The 25,661-nt window shown below is 41.3% G+C and overlaps 2 protein-coding genes across 3 annotated transcripts in view; one reads left to right on the plus strand and one right to left on the minus strand.

Moving 5' to 3' along the window:
• Window positions 1-25,661, plus strand: part of CTTNBP2NL (CTTNBP2 N-terminal like) — a 43,155-nt gene that overhangs the window by 12,456 nt on the left and 5,038 nt on the right. The window contains exons 3-5 of the mRNA XM_008147165.3: window positions 2,140-2,247; window positions 21,604-21,834; window positions 24,797-24,904. Coding sequence (XP_008145387.2) covers window positions 2,149-2,247; window positions 21,604-21,834; window positions 24,797-24,904 — 438 coding nt within the window. The 5' untranslated portion in view covers window positions 2,140-2,148. The remainder of the gene's footprint in view (window positions 1-2,139; window positions 2,248-21,603; window positions 21,835-24,796; window positions 24,905-25,661) is intronic.
• The window catches only part of ST7L (suppression of tumorigenicity 7 like), a 140,850-nt gene that overhangs the window by 6,066 nt on the left and 109,123 nt on the right, over window positions 1-25,661 (minus strand). The window contains exon 15 of one of the 2 annotated variants that reach the window (XM_054711425.1): window positions 19,078-19,163. In XM_054711425.1, coding sequence (XP_054567400.1) covers window positions 19,078-19,163 — 86 coding nt within the window. Of the gene's footprint in view, window positions 1-19,077; window positions 19,164-22,700; window positions 22,851-25,661 lie in introns of those variants that run through there. The other variant, XM_054711426.1, reaches the window with a different exon arrangement.

The raw sequence follows: 25,661 nt of genomic DNA on the forward strand, positions 1-25,661 counted from the left end.
GCTAAATGGGTTGGTACATATTAGCAAAATGTTCCAGATATTAACATTTGTGTGCCGGAGTGATTTACAAATGTAGAGATAACAAGCCAGGTGACTCAGCTGGCAGCTTCGTCCGCGCCATTCTTCACTCAGGATGCTGGCGCCTTTTTACAAAGGGCCGCTGAAGGTATTTCTGAGGTCACTGGTCTTGGCTGCCCCTAACTGTGGTAATACTGTTCTTTGAATTGCTTTGGAAAATGAGAGGATAGTAGTGATTAATAATTAAACCGTTCTTCAGTTTGTATCAGGAACTTGGCACTGCCTTCTACTTTTATTAACGCAATCTCCACAGTAACGCTATGAGTTAGATATCATCATCCCCCTTTCAGATAAGAAAGGTGATAATCTGAAAACTTGCCCAGAGTTACACAACCAGGAAGATGCAGGCCTGGCATCTATCTGATTGCAATGCCACGTGCTCTTTCCAACATTCCATCTATATTAAGTTTAGCTTTATGAGGTTTATTGTTGTTTTTTAGTTCTTATTTTTAAAATAACTGCGGTGAGCCCTAGCCGGTGTGGCTCAATTGGTTGGGCACCATCCCATGTACCGAAAGGTTCCCGGTTCGATTTCTGGTCAGGGAATATGCCTGGGTTGAGGACTTGATTCTCGATAGGGGGCGTGCAGGAGGCAGCCCATCACTGTTACGCTCTCACATCCATGTCTCTCTTTCTCCCTCTCCCTTCCTCTTTCTCTCAAAATCAGTAAACTAGTCTTTAAAAAATAAAAAAAAATAACTGCTTTGAGATATCTCTCTAGCACTGATGTGAGAATTACTTACTCGTCACTAAAACTCCCTCATTAGAAAGTTAGCCCTTCAAAGGTGAAGTTACATTGAACATATTTTACCATGTGGCGAAAAGATTTGTACAGCATGTCTCAAAACACAATCTGACAACACAGTGAAGTAAGAGTTTTCTCCATGTTTTCCTTCACCTGAAGGCATAGCTCTGGAGGGAATCAATGAGTCTTTTGTGTGCCTCCTAAAATGTAATGTTCCCTTAAGAGCTAGGAATTACTGGAGGGTGTGTGAACCAGTCATGCCGTGAATCATTCTACAGAATACTATAGGAAAGTAGTATTTGCTCTACTTTGGAAGTTATAAAATGTATTTTACCATAAATGCTGGTCAAAAGACCCTAAAACAGCCATCTAGTTTCTATGTGTGGTTTGTGAGAAATTAATCTCGTGGAAAAGATAGAATTTGTGCCATGAGATTTCCCATTTAACATATTTCAAGAGATACAGTTCTTTATAGAAATGTGAACTTAAGTGAAATACATTCAGTAGTCTGGCCAATTAAGATGTTTAAAACAGCCCTAACTGGTTTGGCTCAATGGATAGAGTGTCGGCCTGCGGACTGAAAGGTCCCAGGTTCGATTCTGGTCACGGGCATGTACCTTGGTTGCGGGCACATCCCCAGTAGGGGTGTGCAGGAGGCGGCTGATCGATGTTTCTCTCTCATCGATGTTTCTAACTCTCTGTCCCGCTCCCTTTCTCTCTGTAAAAAATCAATAAAATACATTTTTTTAAAAAATGTTTAAAACAATATATTTTTAAGAAGTCATTTAAAATTATTTTTGCATATTGGTTGCATTTAAGTCTTATTTTGCTATATGAAATATAAATATTGTGATATTCTCTCTGAAAGTAGACAATTTAAAAGAAAAATCTCTCCCATACCCCCAGCAAACATTATCTTTGCTCAAATTTCATTTCAACCAATTTCAGAGGGATGCCAGCATGTTTTATATACGGGTTTTGAATCTGGTTATCTAAAGATGGGAAATCTTTTTATGGTATAACAATTTTTGGTGAAATACTGTTAATTGTAACACAATTTTACCTGAATTTCTAGTGAACAAAATTAGTGACTAACTCATTCTGAGACCTTCTAGGATGCTTGCAAATATGCCTAGAGGAAAAATGATAAAATGTATTTTTGTGAGTAATGATGAATTCAATAAAGTGAATTTTATTTTCTGAAAGCGTTTTTATACTATAATAGTTATACTTCTTGTCTGTCTCAATTTATTTTTCTTTGATCATATCAAGTTAACTCTGTCTTCAGAGATTGTCTGATTGTGTCTCTGTTTTAGGCCTTCAGGATGAATCTGGAAAAACTCAGCAAGCCTGAACTCCTAACACTGTTCAGTATTCTTGAAGGAGAGCTAGAAGCCAGGGACCTTGTTATAGAAGCTTTAAAGGTATGTTAATAAGGGAAAAGGGAGATGTCATCATATGTTTTTTGAAAGTTGTTTCATTGGTTGTAATTTATTTAACCAGGGTATTTCTATAGCCCTGTTGAAGTCAGAGGCCTGGGTATACTTACTGACACTTGGAGTGGCAGCCACCTGTGTGGTGGTGTTTTAGGGACACCGGTGAAGCCTTTCTGTCCCCAAAATAGTTCCTTTGATCTCTCTACCTGATGTCTGGACCTTGAACTTCATTGTTTAGCTCAGTGGTCTTAGCTGTGTTTGAATGCCATCCCCTTGATAACCTGCTGAGACCTGCTTCCTTAAAAAAAAAAAATGTATATACAGCCATGGCCAGGTGACTTACTCTCTCTCTCTCTCTCTCTCTCTCTCTCTCTCAAATCAACTTTAAAAACATACCCTTGGCCTTGGGTGAAGTTTTTTTTTTTTAATAAAGTATATGCAACCCCCCAAAAAATGTATATATACCCATATACCACAATTCAGGATATAGTATCTATGAGATAAAGGATCCCATGAAGACCATCCATGGATTCTCTAGACCCCAGATTCAAAATTCCTACTTTTGTTTCAGTATTTGATATCCATTAAAATGAAAAAGGGGAGGGGTGTTAACTGTACTTTCTACCCAATTTTGTTGTAAACCTAAAACTGCTCTAAAATATATAGTCTAATTTTTTTATTATTATTTTTACTGATTTCAGAGAGCAGGGAGAGGGAGAGAGAGATAGAAACATCAATGATGAGAGAGAATCATTGATCAGCTGCCTCCTGCATGCCCTCCACTGGGGATCAAGCCCACAACCTGGCATGTGCCCTTGACCAGAATCGAACCCAGGACCCTTTAGTCCGCAGGCTGATGCTCTGTCCACTGACCAAAACCCACTAGGGCTATCGTCTAATTTTTTAAAAAATAGAAGGGGTGGGGAATAACTCCTTTTAAGTGTCATAAATTTTTACACCTTAGTAAGGATATTTTCCAATCTGTCTTTTAAAAAATATATTTTTTTATTGATTTCAGAGAGGAAGGGAGAAGGAGAGAGAGAGAGAGAAAGAGAAACATCATTGATGAGAATCATCAATTGGCTGCTTCCTGCACACCCCACACTGGGGACCAAGCCTGCAATCTGGGCATGTGCCCTGACTAGGTATCAACGCTGAACCACTGAGCCACACAGGGCAGGCCCCAATCTGGCTTGATATTTGAGGATGGGGAAGACCAGATTTTAAGGGTGTCTGTGTGAGTAGTAGGACATTGACACTCCAGAAGGAGGCGGGAAGCGGCCAAAGAGGAGGAGACTTAAGCGTGCTGAAGAGAGTAACTGAGTGTCTAAATATCTAGGAAGATTTTTATAGTTAAAAATTGTAGTTAGAGGTTATATTGATGTACATCCTAAAGTTCATTAGGTTTATGAAGTGCTTTACTACATTTTTTTCAAAAGTACCCTAGCTCTTTATATGAAACTAGAGGCCCGATGCATGAAATTCGTGCAAGAGTAGGCCTTCCTTCCCCTGGCTGCCTGCACCGGCTTCCCTCTGGCACCCGGGACCCAGGCTTCCCTCCAGCCGCCAGCAGGCACCTGGGACCTGGGCTTCCCTCACAGCCCCGGCTTCATCCAGAAGGACTTCCGGTCTAATTAGCATATTACGCTTTTATTATTATAGATATTATGTTAATATATCATGTGAGTTCATATGAAGCGCCTTTGTTGAAGATTTCCTTATAGCAACAAAGATCACTTTCTCTTTGCCTTTCTAGGGGGCTTAGAGAATCGGTGACTTCCTAAGTCACCCACTCATTAGGGTTCAGACAAAAGGCTGCATCTTTCCTGTTCTTGAGCTTGTCTTTCCTCCCTGCCCGCGCTGAAACAGAGCACATGTGTTCCTTTACTCAATCTGGGTCGTCTTTTCTGGTATTGCTCTGAAATTATAATTGTGATAAAAATGAAATCTAAACCCGTTATTTCTACATGCTGTTAAGTTTTGAGTGACATTAATTTATGTTACTTAAGGCGGACTGAAAAAGACTGACATTTCTATCTAATTAAATACGCTTCAGGGCAGTTTTTCACTGGAAACTCTTGCTTGTGTGTCTTCCTGGAGCTTTGAAATGTGTGATAAGTCACTGTCAGTGCTTTCATTTCTCCAGAGGCACTTCCCCTACGATGTGGGGGGAGGGAGCCTGCCTTCCTTCCCTTCCCTCCTTGCCTCAGTCTTGCAAAGATTTCTAAATAAAAATCATATGTTTATGCCTTTGACACATGCCCAGTCACATATGTTAAAGTGCGTTGCCTGAGTCTGCTTGTCATGCCAGAGCATAAATGTGTGACTTCAGTCCAGTCATTCCATCTGTCTCGAGCGAAGCTTCCTTGTTGCAGGTTCTCATCCCCAGTGGTGGGCATGCAGGAGGTAGCCCATCAATGTCTCTCTCTCTCTCTCTCTCTCTCTCTCTCCTCTCTCCTTCTCTCCTCCTCCTCCTCTCTAAAATCAATAAAAACTTATTAAAAATAAAATAAATGATTAATAACTAATATTGATATGTAACTACAATTTCCATGGCATTGCAAAAACTCCAACAGTGTAGGGTTCATTTCTTTTTTTCCCTTTAGTTATAGTCTGTCAGCGCATATCATGTTCCCGTATCCAAGAACCAGTCAGTGGTTGCTAATCTTTGGATTGGATGTCTCTGGATGCCCTCAACAATGCCCAACTTTTTATATGCCCCTGCCAGCATATACTGCATATACCATTATTCACTCTGGTGGGACTCACTTCTGTCACATTCACAGACCTTCTCCTTTGACACTGTTGGTGATGCTCTTCCTTTCCCTGAACACTGTATTCTATTCCCTTCACCCCGTCCCACTGACACCAGCAGTCCCAGCCTGCTGAAACCCAGGACACCCTCCCCTTTCTTACCCCATGTTTATCTGGTCAATGAGGAGAAAGGGAAAAGGAGGACGGGGGAAGTTGGAGCTGGTTCCTAATCCTCACTCCCAATGCCTGTTGTTTCTCCCACTTCCTCCCCTGGTTCTCTGAGACGCCCTATTCTCCTCACCACAGGAGTCATCCAGTGAGAACTGGCAGAGTGTCCCTCACTCCTCGGCCGAGCCAGGAAGAACTTGGTTCGTGGTGACCCCTTTAGAACTCAGAAAGCATTTCCAGGCGCAGCAATCGTATCAATAGCAATCAGAGTTGATGAAACTGCGTTAAATAGGCTCTCCGGAGGATCTACTGCTGTCCATACTGGGACTCCAGGAAGCAGTTGCCCATAAATATCACAGCTGACCTACACAAAAACTCGTGGGCCTCGGCCCCCTCATAACTGGGGTAGGGGTTTGGGGGTGACTGCCTCTAATGGAAAAAAAAAAAAAAATCAAAGGATGACCTTATTTTCTCTTTGCTTTTCAGCCTTAGAAACCATACAAACCTATGGGGCTTTATATGTCTGCTTTGCTAATCCTTATGTCCTCAGCACCCAGCATAGTGCCTAGTACATAGATGCCCAATAAATGTCTGTTGAATAGAGGAACTGGTTGTGCCATTGTGGCATGTTGCTTTAAAAGATTGCCATAATATTTCTAAGTGAATGTTGTGAATTACTAAATTTTAAAGCCTGTTCTTATGTATGTGTTAACGTGCTGGCCGCCTTCTGGTTTCAATGTTAACAGATGCGTAGGTGGTTAGTGCACATGTTTCCCTAAAATATACTTTTTCTGCAGGGATCCAATTTTAGTTGTTTTAGGCAGCTTCTGACTAAGCTGCCTAAAGCTTGAGAAGCTAGAGCTATAATTAAGGGAGCATTTTGATATGAAATACCATTCAGAGTCCAGCACAAGTGTTGTATCTAGTCAGTGCATACGGCTCAGGGTAATAAAGTTATCTTCAGAGGCTTAAGCTGCATGAGTTTAGCCTCCCCAGGAGTCATACATCTTTAAGAGTCTATTGTTAGATAAAGTAAGTAGCAACTGGGCTCCAAATTGTTTCCGTCCTTTGGAAAAAAAGCAACTGCCATAACAGATGCCTCAAAGTTACAATGAAACCTCATTTTCTTTGTGGGAGAGTGTTTATTTTGTTTTGTTTGTTTGTTTCTTTGTTTTGATTCTATAATACATCAGGATTCACTGCATTATTTCAGTAGCTCTTGCTTAACAGCAAACACTTGTTAAACTTCTTGACTAATATGGCAGCTTACTCATTTTATTCCTTTTAGTATATTCTCACCCAAGGATATATTTTTTGTGAGGGTTTTTTGGTTTTTAATTGATTGAGAGAGAGAGAAACATCCATTGGTTACCTCCCGTATACCCCCAACCAGGGATCGAATCTGCAACCTATGTATGTACCCTAACTAGGAATTAAACCTGCAGCCTTTTGGTATATGGGACAATACTCCAACCAACTGAGCCACCTGGCCAGGGCTAGTATTCTTTGTAAACTCATGTGTAGTGAGTTGAAAAGGTTTTGGTCTGTGTTCTAAATAGCTATTATGCTTTTTCCTTTTTGTTTAAGTAAAATAGGTTATCTTTTTTTTTTTCTTCTTACCTTCAAAATAGATTTTTTTCCTGGACATAAAATCTAATGTCTTGCATCTCTGAACAAAACCTATGGTTCACTGTAGCTGCTAAATAAATAGTAGGTCACATTGACAAGGGTTAGGTTTATACAGGAATATGTTATCAAGTTCCCAGAGTGTGTAAGTAGATCCTACCTATAGAGTTGTAATTATTTTTTAATTTTTTAATATCGCTATTTTTATATAATTGATTTCAGAGAGGAGGGGAGAGGGAGAGAGGGATAGAAACATCATTGATGAGAGATAATTGTTGATCAGCTGCCTCCTACACACTCCCTACTGGGGATCGAGCCCACAACCTGGGCATGTGCCCTTGACTGGAATCAAACCAGGGACCCTTCAGTCCACAGACTGATGTTCTATCAATTGAGCCAAACCAGCTAGAGCTGGAGTTGTAATTATAAGAGCTTTACTCATTTTCCAAATTTTCTGCAAAGCGCCAGGTTGCAACTATACCCTTCTAGAGCCCCCATAGTTACATTCCTTTTTCTCCCCCAAATACAAAAGCCTCTTCATTCTTCTGTTGCAGCCAAGACACGTTTGGCATAGAACCAGGGAGGCCAACAGAAAATAATGTAATATTCAGCCTCTTCTGTATTTGAAGTCTAATTGTTATACAGAGACCATTTATTCTGTATTTGGACCTAATTGGACTTTATATAAAGTGATTTTCTGTTTTAGAAGGGATTACATCACAGGAAAACATTCTTTATGAAAGTCTTTCCCTCTGACCACTTTCTTTTCATGAATGAAAACACTAGAGAAATCCCCTCCGCAGTGAAAGCGAATCACACTGCTGGTGAACTGTGTGTCCCAGGGAGGCTGGGCTGGGTCACACCATTTAGCAAGAGTGCGCAGCTCATTAATTCCAGGCAAATCGAGGAAATGGCTTCCGAGCTGGTCTGGCTCCTCCAGAAGACCTTGATCGATAGCCATTTAGAAACTTAGAAAGTAGATTTGACTGCGAATAAAAGTTAAATCAAATAGCTCATTTATGACTCTTGCACATCGGGTGTATCTGCACATCTTAGATCGGATGCAAAGCCACACTTAGCTATGACTAAGTAGAATCTCCCCATATTTACTAATACCATGTTATGTTAAAGCATTATTTAAATTGCTTACACAGTAATAAAAGTTAAAGTATTACAACTTCCATGTAGAATTAACTTGAGGAGTCCTGAATTCCTTTCCCCTGATGTCTCCATCGTAAAACAGGTATAACTTTTAAAGCGCAGGGTAGAGTTTTGTTGTTTTTGGCCCTCGGCCATTGCAGAATTCCCCAAGCAAGAAGATTTATAGACAAAAACATGGTAGACAGGACAAAGTTAGAAATATATTTAGTTAAACTCTGGTTTAACTGTTTTGAGTTTTTTAAGCAGCCAGGGATTAAAAATTAAAAATCCAAATGTTATATATAGGTCTGTGTTGAAACAACAAATGATTTACAGTCATGTCTTGTTTTGTTGTGCTTCGCTTTAGTATTGTGCTTTGCAGATAATGCGTTTTTTACAAATTGAAGGTTTGGGGCAATCCTGCCACAAAAGATTACGGCTCACTGAAGGCTTGAGATGATGGTTAGTTAGCATTATTAGCAATAAAGTATTTTTAATTAAGGTGTGTACCTTGTTTTTTAGATGTAATGCTATTGCATACTTAGAAGACTATAGTACAGTGTAAACATAACTTTTTAAAAATTTTTAAATATGGTTTTATTGATTTTAGACAGAGAGGAAGGTTGAGGGAGAGAGAGAAACTTGGGTCGGCTGCCTCCTGGGAATTGAGCCTGCAACCCAGGCACATGAAATCAAACCAGCGACCTCTCGGTGCATGGGACAATGCTCAACCAACTGAGCTACACTAGCCAGGGCTAAACATGACTTTGATCGGCACTGGGAAACCAGAAAACCCATGTGACTCACTTTATTGCGATACTCACTTTATTACAGTGGTTTGGAACTGAACCTGCAATATTTCTGAGGTATGCCTGTACTTTTGCTGAAAATATTCTTAAAATAATAAAAGTGGAATATGCTAATTAGACTGGACGTCCTTCCGGACGTCCTTCTTTCCAGACAAAGCAGCAGTGGGCGGGGGCCACGGCACAGGTGGCAGAGGGCCCCGGCCATGGTGGCAGTGGGGGGCAGGGGCGTGGCAGGCAGGGGCCGGGCCAAGGCTCTTGCACGAATTTTGTGCATCGGGCCTCTAGTAACAATTATAAAGCGGCAAAGATACAGAACAAAACAAAAAGTATTAGGTAAGGTCTGTAGCTCAACACCACAAACACAAGTTCACTGTAAGCAGAGCTGACATCTGCTTTTGGTCATGGTTTTGTGCCTATTATGGAAGCAGATTATTATAAAGGCTGGGCTGAGAGGAGGAAGGTAAAATTGAATTTAGCAAGCAGCATACACTGTCCTATATTAGTAAACCTGTCAAGAGTGTTTGCATTAAAGAAAAAAATCAGAATATACTGTGAATGTGCTTGAATGGACTCAAAAGTGGATGCATTCTTCAGTTCTGATAAGCCTGGATCTAATATTATTCTTTGGCCAAAATGATCTCATTTTGATAGTTGATTTTTCAGAAGAGCTTTTAGGATTGGGGTAGGTAATTTAGACCTTTGATAAAAATCACAGGCATGTAAAAGCTGAAACTGAGAGAAGACCAGTTTCTGCTTGGATAAAAAAATTGGAAAATTAGGAAGCAAACAATTTTATTTAGGAAGTTGAATTATAAGATTTTAGATTTATATTCATAAATTTTCCAATGAAATATGGTTTAGAAGGGAATTAATCAGTGGCCATTTGGGGCCATATTTTAATGTGTTTTTTATAGTTGGAATGGCCGGGGGTTTTTTGTTTTTTTTAATCCTGCTCTAAGTCCATACATGAAATCCTAGCTTTTCAAAAAAGAGACATAAAAATAATCACGATGTACTCTCCAAAGCAATCAGCTAGAACATTGATTTAAGTGTAGCTGTTGGGAGCATGCGCTTTCAAATCAGGCAGACCTCGGTTTGAGCTCTGCCATTTAGTCCCTGTGTGTGAGCTTAGACCAGATTCTTACCCTGTAAGCAGTATCTGTACATTTGTATGGTCAGTGTGAGGATTAAATGAGAGCAAATGCTAATGAAGGTGCTCAGAGCTCATTCTCTGTTAGTTATTATTAGAACATAGGTTTTAAGTCCATCCATTTAGGAACAAGGTACATTCCGTGAAGTATACTGTATTCCCTAATACTGTAACATGCTGTCCTTCGTAAGAAAGATGAAGCTTTCAATCTTTGTTAATTGACGGGGATTGCACGTTAGCTTGTTTTTCTTATGGGAATTGATGGCTTTGAGTTGATCCATCCCCACCCCCACAACCAAAAGCATGTCTTTTGAGACAGCTGGCAGGGTTAAGGGTGCACTCTGGGGCATGAAGCAGATGTTATATTATATTCCCGTTTCTCTCTTTATAATGAAAACAGGAAATACAGGGACAGTGTGGACGCTTTTTAGGATGGATTTTTCCCATTGATTTCTTTATTTCTCTGTTTGATTTGGCATATTGTTATATTTTGTTTTTTAAACTAGCTTTATTGAGGTGTAACTGAAATACAGTAAGCTGCATATATTTAATGTGTACAAGTTGATGTTTTGATATATATATTCCCTATGAATCTGTTACTAGAATCAAGATGATGAACAAATCCATCACTCAGCATAATTATCTTGAGATCCATCCTTGTTGTTGTATTAATACTGTAGTTCATTCCTTTTATTGCTGAGTAGTAGTCCAGTATATGGATGTACCACAGTGTGTTTTATCTGTTCATCTATCGATGAACATTTTTATTGCTTCAGTTTGAGACTCTTAAAAATACAGCTGCTATGGACATACATATAGCAGGCTTTGTATGGGCATGTGCTTTCATTTCTTTTGGATAAAGACCTAGGAGTGGAATGGCTCTACTGTATGGTAGGTGCATGTGTAACTTTTTAAGAAACTGCCAAACTGTTTTCCAAAGTGGTTATACCCTTTCACATTCCCACTAGCATGTGTAAGAGTTCCAGTTGCTCCACATCTTCACCAACACTGGGTATAGCCAGTCTTTTCATTTTAGCCTCTCTAATCTATATAATAAAAGCCTAAGCAATTGTTATAGTGAAATGACCAGAACGACCAGTCACTATGATGCACACTGACCACTAGGGAGCAGACGCTCAATGCAGGAGCTGCCCCTGGTGGTCAATGTGCTCCCACAGAGGGAGCGCCGCTCCGCCAGAAGCCAGGTTCACAGCTGGCGAGCACCGCAGTGGTGGCGGGAGCCTCTCCTGCCTCTGTGGCAGCGCTAAGGAGCAGCAAGCCCAGCAGTCAGGAGCAGTGAGCAGGTGGGTGGTAAGGAGCAAGTGGTCCCAGGCTGGAGAGGGATGTCCGCCTTCCAGCTGAGGGACCCACCACCCCCCCAGTGCAGGAATTTTGTGCACCGGGCCTCTAGTCTCTATCCTATATAATAAAAGGCTAACATGCAAATTGTCCCCTCGGGAGTTCAACTGCTCGCTATGATATGTGCTGACCACCAGGGAACGGCACGGAACAAAGGCAGCCAGGGGAAGGAAGGCCCCGGCCAGCAGCCAGCAGCCAGCAGCCAGGGGAAGGAAGACCCATTGGTCCTGATCGCAGGCCAGGCCTAGGGACCCTCCCCATGCACGAATTTCGTGCACTGGGCCTCTAGTATACTGTATAAAAGCCTAAACAACCATTCGACTGGTAGCTATGATGTACACTGACTACCAGGGGGCAGCTGCTCCAACTGGTAGCTTAGCTTGCTGCTAGGGTCCAGCAGATTGGGACTGGGTGAGAGGAGCCGGACACGCCCTAGAGCCCTCCTGCAGACCCTCCCCGGCCCCAAGTGTGCACTGGTGTAAGGGACCCCACCGGTGCACGAACCTCTAGTAGGTATATAATATTTCATAGCAGTTTTAATTTGCAGTTCCCTACTAATGATGTTGAGCATCTTTTCATGTACTTCTTTGCCATCTGTGTTGTCCTTTTTGCTGAAGTATTTGTTCAAATCTTCTGCCCATTTTTTAAACTGAATTACTTGTTTTGTCATTAAGTTTTGAGCATTTCTTCTATGTCTGAATGCATGTTCTTTATTAGATATATGCCTTTCCTCCCAGTCTGTGGCTGGTCCTTTCATTCTCAACTGTATCTTTTTGAAAAGCATAAGGTTTTCACTTTAATGAAGTCCAATTAATTCTTTTATGGATTTTGCTTTTAGTATCACATGTAAGAAATCTTTACCAAAACCACGGTCAGAAAGATTTTCTCCTACTATTTTCTATAGTTTTATAGCTTTTACTTTTATACTTCAGTCTATGATCAACTTCCATGAATTTTGTTACATGGTACATGTGGGTCAAAATCCTCTTTTTATTTTTTTGCATATGGATATCCGATTGTTCTAGCACCATTTTTTGAAAAGACTGTCTTCCTCTGTGGAGCGGCCTTGGCACCGTTGGCACAATCAGTGTCTCATGTTTGTGGGTTTATTTTTGGAATCGCTGTTCTGTTCCATTGATCTACTAGTATTTGTCCATCTTGAAGCCAGTACCGCATTGTCCTAATTACTGTGGCCTTACAGTAAGTCTTAATCAGGTAGTGTTAAACCTCCAACTTGTGTTCTTGTTTTAAATTTATCGATTTGAGAGAAACATTGATTTGTTGTTCTGCTTATTTATGTATTGATTGGTTGGTTCTTGTGTGTGCCCTGACTGGGGATCAGGACAACCTGGCCTTGGTGTTTGGGGACAACCCTCTAATGACCTGAGCTGGCCAGGGCAAGTTGTGTTGTTTTTAAAGTTGTTTTGGTTGTTCGTGGTCCTTGGTGTTTCCATATAAATTTTAGAATCAGCTTGCCAACTGCGTGTTGTCTCCCTTTCTCTCTCTCTCTCTTTTTTTTTTTTTATGGGGGCAACTAGAAATAACCTCTGATTAATCCCACATCACAAGGCTAACACATGCAAGCGAGACACAATAGGAGGAAGTCAAAGGAACAGGAATAAGCTGTTTCCCTTTTCTATTTGTTTTAGTTTCGGACTGAATGAATGCAGTGAAGTCCCCCACTGCTGCCATCTTCGTGAACATTCCCCGCTGCTAGAGAGCGGTGTGTGCTCTCAGTGGGTAGCACTTTACAAGCAGAATGCCTCCTTTCTTTCCTCAAAGGCATGTCAGTTACATGAGAAATTTGCTTATTCTTCTGGCACCTTGAACCCCTAAATGTCACCATTTTTAATGTGAAAGGTGATGTGATAAAACGGTGGATAGCAAGTAATTGATATCAGACAATTATTGATTTCAGAGAGAGATAGAAACATCAATGATGAGAGAGAATCATTGATCAGCTGCCTCCTGCAACCCCCACACTGGGGATCAAGTTAGCAACCCGGGCATTTGCCCTGACCGGGAATCAAACCATGACCTTCTGGTTCATGGGTCAATGCTCGACCACTGAGCCGCACCAGCTGGGCAATGCGGGTCCTCTTTATTCATTCTATCCCATCTCCACATAGCCCTGCACCCTCCTCCACTAACTTCTTACTCCTGCTTACTTAATAAACTTCTCAATGTGAACACTTCTCCTCTGCCAAGCTAGGGGCCCTCTTCCCAGGATCATACATTTGAGCAGCTGGTTTCCTGCCATGTTTCGTTGTAATATCAGGCTGTGTTTGTCATGGACGAATCTTGCTTGAAAGACGTTTGAGAGTTCAGACCCATCCCACAATTCCACATCTCCTTCCATAGAATCCTCTGGAAGAGGAAGAAGATATCCTTTCCCATCTTATTTAGTGAGCTCTTCTGCAATATTTTAATCGTGGAGTTAGTTTCTGCAGTTACCACACAGTGAGCGGAAGAGCCTGCGCACATCATTAGTGAAGGAGGTTGTTCAAGGTCACAGTTACTTCAAGTATCACACACAGTTAGTCTGCAGGCTGGGCCTCTATATATACTTCAGAGCCGGTTTGGGGTTGTGTGCCCTCTCAACCTCCTGGTGTTTCCTGTTATTCATTAAATTGCTGATAGTCCCATTTATCTGCCAGAACCCGCCCACTTCCAGGGTTGGCCTTTTCCTTCCTTTTCCTTCTAAGTGTAAGGTCTGAGTCTTAGAAAGTTCTGACCAAACAAACTGTACTTGGTGTTCCTTTAAACATTAATGATATTGTTTAGAAAACATTTAACAAGCAAAGGCAACTTGTTTATTTCTGCTGTTAGGTCTTAAACTTGTCTGGCAAATTGTCAGCTCCTTAAAAGCAGAGGATGAAATCTTACTTTAGTCAAATCTGTGTCCCCAGATCATCGCCTACATCATTTAGCATATTTGGTCCCCAGCAAAGTAAGTGTTCAATGAAAGCATCCAAAGCATGTGCCCTGTGAAGCACCCATAGTCCAGAAAGTTCTCCCAGACGTCAGCAGTGCTTATCTAGCCCTAATAACACAGAGAGATTTTTGTTTGTTTGTTGTGTTTGTATACTTGATATTAGGCTGAACTTCTGGTTGGTAGACTTTTATCACATTAGTTAGTTTAAAATAATTATACTGATTCCTTGTTACTTTTCGTTTTTACATATTTATTATAGCTTAAACTGTTTAAACTCATAGATTCAGGAGTCAGACTTGTGGGTTCTTCATTCTATTCTAATTTATTTGACAGGGACACCGTGAAAAATAGACTTTATATTGTAACCCAAGGGACACACCAACGTACACACACACACACACACACACACACACACACACGCCCCTGTATTCTTGTGCCAAAAGAAGTCTTTCTCGAACGGGCTTTTTTCAGTGCTCTGCGATGTTTTCTATTTCATTTTTAACCTACTGATTGAGACAAACTAAATTGAAGTTCATTCCTACAGAGTCCTGGGGAGTACCTATCTATGTATTACTCATTCAGCTAACATATTCAGTACTTACTATCCTAGTATACCATTTACTGTTCTCCACTTAACTAACTGGCTTTGTAACCTTGGGAAAGCCACAAGTTAATGTTCAGTTTCTTCTATGACATGCAGATAGAGTGATGCCTACCTCCAGGAAATACTGTAGGTTAGGTTAGATTAGATGCGTAAAAATTGGGTACTCTGCTTGACAGGCAATGCGCACTCCACTGTCAATGCCTCCTGTGTTGTTTCTGCTGTTCTTATCATGACTAAAATAACTTTGGTTTGAACTTCCCATGTTTCTGGAATATATATACATAGATATAAAGCTTGTAGTACATATAACTTAATTTTCCCACTAGTGCTCACTATATATTTTTATATTTTTTAACTAGAGATATAATTTAGATACAGTGTAATGCAGCAGTCACCAACCGGTGGTCCGCAGACCACTGGTGGTCCATGAGGTCCGAAAGATTGGCGACCGCTGGTATAATGTACAGATCTTAAGTGGTCAGTTTAATAAACTTTGACAAATGCATACATCCATTTCACCTACTCTCCTATAAAGACAGAAACATTCTCATCATACCAAAAAGTAATCTTGTGCCCCTTCCTACTCAGTTGTCTCCCTCTCCCCAGAGGCAACCACTATTCGGATTTTTTCGCCATTGATTAGTTTTGCCTGTTAGGACACAATCACACAGGATGTATTCTTTTATATCTGGCTTTTTGGTTTTGTCTTGTTCAGTATAATAATTTTAAGGTTCATCATTATTGTTTTCAAGTTCATCAGTAACTCATTCCTTTTCATTGCTGGATAGTATTCTATTGTATGAATGCATCACATTTGTTCTGTTGATTGATATTTCATTGTTTCCACTGGAGCTAGTATGAGTAAAGCTGCTATGGATAATTGTGTAAAAGTTTTTGTGTGAGTATACGTTTTCATTTCTTTGGGATAAATACTTGGAGGTGGAATTTCAGAGAGGCATTTTTCTAACTTTATGAGAAACTTCCAGATTAATTTCCAACGTAGTTACACCATTTATTCTCCCACCAGCACTGTGTGAATGTTCTAGTTGTTCCATATGCTTTCCAACAGTTGATGTTGTCAACCTTTAGGTTTCAGCTTTTCTAGTGTCTTATTCTTGTTTTAATGTATACCTCCCTATCACCAGTGAGGTGAGCACTTCTCCATGTGCTTTTTGGCCATTCCTATCTTATCCTTAGGTCGTGATCTATCCCTGTTTTATGTGTATGTTACAAGGCAGGTGTCAACTCTCACTTTAAGAGATATATGATCTCCTGAATAAAAGAGATTAGGATCTAAAATTATACTTAAAATCCTTGATTTATGTTCAGAGCACTAATTTATTCAGGACTAGTTGAATCCCTTTACACATTTTTCCTCGCCTGGAGAAATTATAGACTCAGTCCAGAAAGTATATATAATTTGTTTCAACCACATACATAGGAATAGCCCCCCAAAACCTTAACACATTTATTTCCATTTTACCAGAAGTTTTCATAGGACTCTGGAATTTGAATGTTGAAGCAGCTACATTATGCTATTTACCCATGTTCTTTTTCTATCAACAAGCAGTTCACCAGCTAGAAGTACCACCCTTGGAGCTATTTGTACTAAACTTCCAAAGAATTTAGTGCACTTGAGTCAAATACTAATAAATGATCATCTGTCCTTATGTAAATAATTGCTTTTATAAATATGTGGATGCCAACTGACTCCAGAAGTAATCTTTGAAGCTCATTCTATCCAGAGTCAGTTTGCTGAATGTATGAATTATTGTTACCTTAAATGATTATACAAGTAAACCATCGGTTTTACTAATAGCATAATAAAATATTGACCTCACAAAAAAGATGAGAGTAAGGAGAGGCTGAGACATCAGGAAAGAGACCGAAAAGTAAATTTCAACTGCCTCTGGCATAATACAGGATACAGGAGGAAGAAAGAGGTGTGGCAAGTGCTTTTAAATTGCTTATAATTTAGGCAGGAAGGAAAAAAGACTAACGGGAAATGTTTAATCAATGCAAGAGAAAAACACTAATTGACCACATTGACCCAGTTGGTTACAGTGTCATCCCAATACTTCAAGGTTGCGGATTCGATCCCCGATCAAGGCACATGCAAGAATCAACCAATGAATGCATAAATAAGTGGAACAACAACTCCCTCTCTCTCTCTCTCAATCAATAAATAATTCTTTAAAATTCTTACTTTTTTAAAAATTAAGAGGTTAATTTCCTATAAGAGTATAGATAATATTGGGAAGGAGAAAGGAGGTGACTGCTTCATGTGTCCTTTTGAAGTTGGTCACAGAAAGCTAAAAGTTTTGGAGAGCAAGCATGGCAGACGCCCAGGGTATTGTGAGGCTTATGTTAAGCTCTCAGTAGTGGTGTTTCATTCAGCCTGAGATAGTAAAAATAAATGAGTACTGGATGACCAGTATGCTTTGTCTGCTGTAGTAATATCCTGTATAATTGAATCTGTCTATCCAGCCGATTATTTTCCTGTTGTCTGAAATTAAAGAGCATTATGTTTTCTGACAATGTAGGAATTTCTGTGCAATTAAAGTATATGTTATTGTTGAAATGAAATTACAAGAAATTGATTGGTTTCAGCTGTATTACTGAATTCCTCCCCCCAAAAGGCAAATCAAGATCATTTATATCCTATATAATAAGAGAGGAATATGCTAATTATCGTTACCCCGTGAGGTGTAAGGACTGACCGGGTAACGACCAGATCACGGATCTGCAGGAGGGTGGGGCAGAGAGCTACAGGAGGGGGCAGGGCAGCAAGCTATGAGTGGGGGAGGAGGGGGGCAGGGGGAGCTACAGGAGGGTGGGGCAGCGGGCTGAGAGCTACAGGAAGGCAGCAGAGAGCTACTGGTGCACAGATTCGTGCGCAGGGCTACTAGTATTTCTTATAATATAGCTGAAATATCATTAAAGTATTAAACCTCAACCTTGACAGTTTTTCCTAAATTTTCACCTGAGATATAGTGGTAGCATGGCCCAGGCAATGTGGGTCAGTGGAGGTCATGGTTCGATTCCCTGTTGGGGCACATGCCCAGGTTGTGGGCTCTATCCCCAGTGTGAGGCATGCAGGAGGCAGCCAATCAATGATTCTCTCTCATCATTGATGTTTCCATCTCTCCCTCTCCCTTCCTCTCTGAAATCAATAAAAATATATTTAGATGATAGATAGATAGATAGATAGATAGATAGATAGATAGATAGATAGGAGCATATTGAGTCACTCACCTTGTGGCAGCCAGCCTCCAAGTTGGCCCCCAGTGACCCCACCTCCTAATAGTCCCACCTTTATATATGGGTCCTCTCACATTTACCAGGGTCGGTCTGTGTGACCAATGAATATATCAGAAGTGATGGGATGTCACTTTAAGTTTGTTCTAAATGACCCTGGGACTTCCATCTTGGTGTGTCTGTCTGTCTGTCTCTGTCTCTCGCCTCACTTGCTGTGAGAAGCAGCACATGCGAGGAACCAAGGTCTGTGCCTACAGCCATGTGAGTAAGCTTGGAAATGGACCCGCCAGCCCCAGTCCACCTTCTGATGATGTAGTGCTGGCCAACAGCTTGACTGCAGCCTTCTGAGACACAGCCAGAACCACCCAGCCCAGTCCCTCCCAGGTTCCTGACCTCCAGAAACTATGAAATAAAAGCAATGTTTACTGTTCAAGCTGCTAAGTTTTTGGGGTAATTTGTTATGCAGGAATAGATGACCAATACACACCTCCACTAAAGCTCTTCTTTCATTCTTCAAATCTTAACATCTATTTTTTATTATTGTCGTTGTTGTTAGTTGTGCTATTACTAGTAAACCTGTCATCCATACAATTTGCCTGATTGAGGTATTAAATTGATTGAAAAATACTATATTCTGTCTCCCATTTTCCAATCCAATGTTTGGTATAATAAATATAGACCTCAAAATTCACTGTTCCCATATGAGAATGTATTTAAATGAACTGTTTTGTGACAAGGAGCCTTTTTAAAATTATTCCGCAGATTCTTTTCATTTATGTGCAAAGCCACCAATTTTGTACAACTTGTAATTACTATGCAAGTGATTATGGAATTACTGTGAAACTTCAAGAGAAAACAGACAGCTTAACAACTGTTCTCAGAAGTCTGAGGCTCACCAGACAAGCTCCCTGTCCTTCACTCCTAGCTCGGTGGTGCTTATTAATTATACAGGATAATAACAGTGCGGGTTTTAAAAAGTCATATTTTTAAGGATTAGTTAACTACATACTCAAACCTGAGAGACGGCTTCTCAGCAGATCTAATGTCAAGGTCATGAGCTGTCCCCCAGCTCCTGCTCTCATCCCTCTTCTCCGTGGTGTTCTGACAAGGAAAAGGTCACAAAACACGCAGGTTTATAGGGTTTCTTTGGGGGAGGGGGTTGCCCTATGAAACCAATGTCGGTACCAGTAATCATTCCTTTGATTCCTTTGCCATCGCTAATCACAGAAATGGTGGATAAAAATGAATAAAAAAGGGTAATAGAAAAGTGGAATTTCAACCTCTTAACGAGTTTTTTCTCCTCTTACTTCCTTTGTCCAAGTATTTTTCTAACCATGGATTTGCCTTAGGACATGAATAACTGTAAATCGATACTTTCCTTGAATCCTGGGTTATCAATCTTTTTATAGTTGAAAATAAAGAAACAAGTGTTCTTGTTGAAAGGAAAACACTGATGAGTCCCATGTTGTTTGACTGAAGCCCTGGCCAATGTGGCTCAGTTGGTTGGAGTGTCGTCCCCTACACTGAAAGGTCGCAGGGCACATACTAGTACCCAGGCTGTGGGTTCGAGCCCCCGACAGGGCGAGTGCAAGAAGCAACCGATTGATCTCTCTCTCTCTCTCTCTCTCTCTCTCTCTCTCTCTCTCTCTCTCTCTCTCTCTCTTTCCTTCCTCTCTCCCTAAAATCAATTTAAAAATAAAACATTTTTTAAAAATGTGTGTCCTTAATTTTTTTAAAATAAAATGTAACTGAAAATTAGCTTTTTTGTTTTACTCTCACCATGATTTTGAAATATAATAATAAAATGTAAATAGGCAATTCAGGAATTGGTCTTGTCTTTCTGCATTGAGTGGACTAGAGCTTATTTTGAAATTTTACTGAAAATTTCCTTTGTTATTTGGAACTGGAAAAAAATCTTGGACTCTGTCTTCCAGGTCCCTCCCCTCCCCTGTTTAATTCACATGCGCATCACACACACACACACACACACACACACACACACACAGAGCAGGGTAAGGAAGATGCTATCAGTAACTTAAAGGAACAAATGGAGTTCCCTTTTCCTATTCCCAGGATACACATATTATCCAGAGACCCCAATAATGTCATCTTTTGGCAAGACAGAAGTAAAACCCAGAACTTCTCACTCTGCACTGAGCACCTGCCAACTCATACCAACACCAACGAGAGGCAGAGGCTGTGATTCCTGGGTCTTGGACTTGGACAGTTTAAGGAAAAAGGAAGCACCAGCTTTTCAGCACTGAAACATACTTCTGTGTTAAAGAAACCCATGCTTTACTTATTTAGGGTTTGTTTTTTGTTTGTTTGTTTTAAGCATAGCCATTGAATTGTGAATTCCCCTTTCAAATGGGTTCCTATTTGTGGATGGTGGTTATAAGAAAATATAGCCCCTGATGAAGTAATTTTTTGAATTGATACATGACAGTAATTTTCTTAACTAGATTTCATTTGAAAGTTTAAATTACATGGTACTTTGCTGTGGTTTTTGAGAAAGTTTTCTCGGTGCTATATTAACACTTTTTGTAAAATGTCTCGGGAAAATTTAATGTGTGGAGTAAAGTAGTTGCTAATGTCACTCTGTCTGCCGGCACATACTATATGCTGCTCCTACGCAGTAGGACTTCCATCCTTCCTAGCAGAGAGGAGAGAAGCGGAAGCCTGAGAATATCTTTCCCCTCCCTTCCTGGTCCTTAGACCCGATGGGTACCAGCCTGCATTCCCTGCTGGCTTCTCTCATCCTCAAAGCTCACCACCCCGAAGTGGGCAGAGGGGAATAGAAGTAGCAGCTGAAAAGAGACTAGAATAGGGGGTGGAACTTGGCAGCAGGTAGAAGGGATTTGTCTGCACCCCTGGTTCTAATCGCCTCTGCCCTCTCGACCCACCAACTGAGTGAAGTTCTGTTTGTAAAAATCACAGCTAGTCCTAGATTATAATTCAGAAGCATTTTTAGCATGCTTTACTTATCTACAGCCACCTTGATAGGGCTCCAAATATGTAAGCTCACCACATTTCATGCTTAGCATATTTTAGAAATGCAAGAGCTATAACTCAGAAAGAAAAGATCAGATACCCCTGTGGGTAATATACGCCTCACCAGCAGAAGCCGTGAGTGTGGTGGTTAAGGACACAAACCTTAGAGCCAGGTGCGTGGGTTTAAATCCCAGTCTGACCACTTGCTAGATGAGTAACCTGGAACAGGTTACCTGACCTCTCCTAATAGTTTTCTCAGCTGCAAAATGGAGATGATGTCACTACCTAAGAGGGTTGTAAAATTTAAATAAGTTAATGTTAATATAAATGCTTAGAACACGTCTAATACGTAGTTAGCTCTGTATAAGTATTCTCGTTAATATCATACTGTGCCCCCATTCTGATGTCATTTCTACATCTAGCTGGCTCCATCGGGTCTGTAGCCAACAGGTTCTATTCATACTAACCCATCACCTTTAATGTATAACTACTAGCAAATCCCTTTCCTCAGTAATTTTAAAAAGCAAAATGCAATTTTTTCTCTTCCCAGGCGCAACACAGAGATACTTTCATTGAAGAACGCTATGGAAAATATAACATCAGCGATCCTTTAATGGCTCTACAGAGAGACTTTGAAACACTGAAGGAGAAAAATGATGGCGAAAAGCAGCCGGTCTGCACAAACCCACTGTCGATTCTCAAGGTGGTGATGAAGCAGTGTAAGAACATGCAGGAACGGATGCTGTCCCAGCTGGCTGCTGCCGAGAGCAGGCACCGCAAGGTGGGCTCGCCCGGGTGGCGTGGGCTGCGTAAGCTCTTAGGGAGACTATAAATAATGCCTGATACTGCTTGTCAGCTGCCAGTTCTCACAGTAATTCAATCGGAGGCTCCCCAGGTCTCAAAAAGCCCCTTGGCTCACCGTGGAGCTAGGAGGTAGGAAAGAAAACCGGGCTGTTGCACATGCTAAGTTTAGGGAGTGTGCCAGACACATCCAAGACAGCATTCCTTCTTGCTAGGGCACTCCAAACACTTGGTATGTTTTTTCAGCTCTCGACCATTCAAACTCTGGCAACAAACTGGGGTGTAACCAAGCTTGTAGCTGAACGGAGCATTCTGTTTGCTTACTTATGTGATAAATAGAAAGATTAACAGGTATTTGGGGAATGAGCAATCAAGAGAGAATTTACCTTACTATAAGCCATTAAATTATTTTCATTTATTTCTAGTGTTGAGTTTCATTGCATTTCATTTCTCATGAAACCATAAACAGTACCTAGGGTTGTTTACCTTAAAACTGTTCTATCCTAGTAGGAAAGAGTGTGTGTGTGTGTGTGTGTGTGTGTGTGTGTGTGTGTGTGTGTGTGTGTGTAGGCCTTATAGCCCTAGTTCGGAAGGCAAACCTGTGCTTTCCTCATCTCATTGGAATTCTAGTGCTTATGATTTATTCCCATTCTTGTCATTTACTGCTCAGATCTGGCCTGTAAAACATGCTTGGCTAGAATCTGCTTTTTTTTTTTTTTTTAAACCATTGGTTTAGATTTATGCCCACAAGGGAGGACATCAGCGCAATTAGTAGGAAGCAACTTATTCTGAAAAACTGGATTAGCAGCTGCAGCTTGATGGACCTTAGTTTACTTTTATGGTTACCTGCATTCAGGAGCCATCTGCTTAAAACACGTGACAAATTGCTTAGACTCGGGTCTCGCCCATGGATTTTCTGTCCCTTCACAGAGTCCACATGAAAGGTCAGAGTGGGGGTTCTCAATGATGGATGGGCCTCAGATGTTCATGGTCCCCCTAAAAATACACAGAATGCCAAAAGCTTATGCATTCTTACAGAAAATGAAAATTTCCCCATATCTTTCATTGAATTCTCAGAGTTATACAAGATCCAGAAAAGTTTAACCTCTGGTCTACGGAAATAACCTGAAGACATTTATGCCCCAACTTACCAACTTAAAAGGTGTCGATGGGTTTGAGTTAGTTGCTCTAAAGCAGGGGTGGGGAACATTCGCCTGCATATAAGGCCCAAGAAATCATTTGGTCTGGCCCAGCCAAGGCAACCACAGGCAGGACTCGAAATTCAATAAATCTAAGAGCTTTATTGATAGCAACATAAACTTATATTAAGTGAATTATATTAAACGAATAATATTATAAACTAGAGGCCCGATGCACAAAATTCATGCAAGAGTAGGCCTTTCTTCCCCCCAGCTGCTGGCACTGGCTTCCCTCCGGGACCTGGGCTTCCCTCACAGCCCTGGCTTCATCCAGAAGGTCATCTGGAAGGACGTCGGTCTAATTAGCATATTACCCTTTTATTATTATAGATATCCAAATGGCCTTGGCAGAAACCAGTTCCCTGCCTCTGCTTTAAAGTGTGTGTGGGGGGAGTGGGTACATAATCCTCTAAGAAAGTCTCGAAGCATCCTTGTTTGGGAGGCAGGCCTTTTCCCACTTCAGACAGGAAGTAACTGACGCTGAAGGGCTGGCTGGCTTTTGAGCCCACAGAAGGGGTACGTAGTGTAGGGGTGACTTGTGGCTCTGGGTGATTGGGGAAAGGAAGACGTTAGAAATAATTCCAAATTCCTTAAGAATGTATTTCAACGTAAGAGTCTTTGAATGTTAACTATTGTAAACCAATTGCCTATCTAATCTTACCTTACGTGTTTTATCAGAGTAGAACACTGACTTTGTTGGACATCAAGTAGTACCTAGAGGCTTATAATGAGGGTGCTTACAGTCCCAGTTTGCCTGAGAGAGTCCAGTTTCTGCCCGTCACCTTGGCATGCCCTTCTGACTCTGAGAAGCACTGTTTGAGCACTGAATTACATGGTTACTCTGCTTATTATGAAACTAGAGGCCCGATGCACGAAATTCATGCAAGAGTAGGCCTTCCTTCCCTGGCTGCCAGCACCAGCTTCCCTCTGGCACCCGGGACCCAGGCTTCCTTCGCGGCCCTGACTTCATCCAGAAGGTCGTCTGGACATCTGGTCTAATTAGCATATGACGCTTTTATTACTATAGATTCCCTAGTCCACCTCTTCCCAGTCCTACTCCTTAACATTCAGACTGCCACTTTTTCTAATAACCACTTATTTCGGTAGGTAACTTCCATATTTCTAAATAATATACGGCTCTTTCCTTTATCAGGTTTAGACACTTCCTTGCTTCCTTGTATTATAGATGTGGATTTCATTATCTTACACCCCACCTCCCTTTTCTCTCCACCCTTACCACCTTCCCCAAACATAACCCCCTTTCCTCACCCCATTCTCTGTCGCATCTGCTCTTCCCGAGCCCTGAGCCTGTCCATTCTGTGTCTTAGAGGATAAACCCTGGCTCAGGCCTGGCAGCAGATGCCTGGCTGCCAACATTCTATGTCTAAGAATAAAGTTGAGGGCACAAAGAACTGTTCTGGGAAATACAGCCTCTGAGCCAGGCCCCTTGTTTTCTGTGCGCCATCATACCTCTCCTCTGCAGTCCCCGCCACCTCCAGGTTCCTTAGGCAAAGCAGCTTCCTCCCCATTCCCAAGTAGTCACCACTCCTGCAGCCTCTCTCTCCCCCAAGTGTTATTTAAATTCCTTGTCTGCTGACGTCAGTGTGCTCCTCGGTCGCCCTGGCTGGGACTGTCTGACTCTGGAACTGTCTTAGGTGCTTCGTTAGACAGGCACTTAGTATTCATTGTATTATACGTGTGATCCCTTGATATTTGGAATGATTTTTTTTTAATTCTTTAAAGGTGATCCTAGACCTTGAGGAGGAAAGGCAGAGGCACGCCCAGGACACAGCAGAGGGAGATGACGTCACCTACATGCTGGAGAAGGAGAGAGAGAGGCTGACCCAGCAGGTAATGGGGGAGGGCTTCGCGCAGCACCGGCCTGGAATAGCCTTTCTCAGAGACTCTTCTGTCAGGTGTAAACTGGTGTTGCTCAAGAAAAAGGGCCTGTAGTCCAACCAGTCCGGGAATGACTGGACTAAACAAAGCTAAGCAGGTTTCTAACTTCAGTTTCTCAGACCCTCTAGCACGCAAATGCACACTGTGGGTCTGCAAGGAAAAGACAGGGTATTCTGCGTCGAGCACATCTGTGTTTTCATAAAATCTTCTCTTGATGTAGATCACTGCCTGTGAGGCTACTGTTCCCTAGAATACACTTTGGGAACACTAACGTCAAACACTGACTTTCTGACTTAGGACTCCTGATAGAAACACATTTTATTTGTGTGGGTTTTTTTAATCGTTACCCGAGGATATTTTTTTCCCATTGGTCTTTAGAGAGAGAGTAGAAGGGAGGGAGAAGGGGAAGAGAGAGAGAAATATCGATGTTAAAGAAACACATCGACTACTTCCTCCCGCATGGGCCCCAACTGGGATCGAACCTGCAACCGAAGTACATGCCCTTGGCTGGGAATCAAACCCGAGATCCTTTGATCCATGGGTTGACACTCTAACCATTGAGCAAAACTGGCCAGGGCAAAACATTTTACATCACAGCCCAGTTATATACACACAGGCCTGAAACAAAAATATCATGAAATCAGACATAATCCTTAAAATACATATTTTCTCTTCTGTTTTATCTTTTAAAAGTTCTGGTTATGACTTA

The sequence above is a fragment of the Eptesicus fuscus genome, chromosome 22, assembly GCF_027574615.1.
Source record: "Eptesicus fuscus isolate TK198812 chromosome 22, DD_ASM_mEF_20220401, whole genome shotgun sequence".
In the NCBI taxonomy this organism is placed as follows: domain Eukaryota; kingdom Metazoa; phylum Chordata; class Mammalia; order Chiroptera; family Vespertilionidae; genus Eptesicus; species Eptesicus fuscus.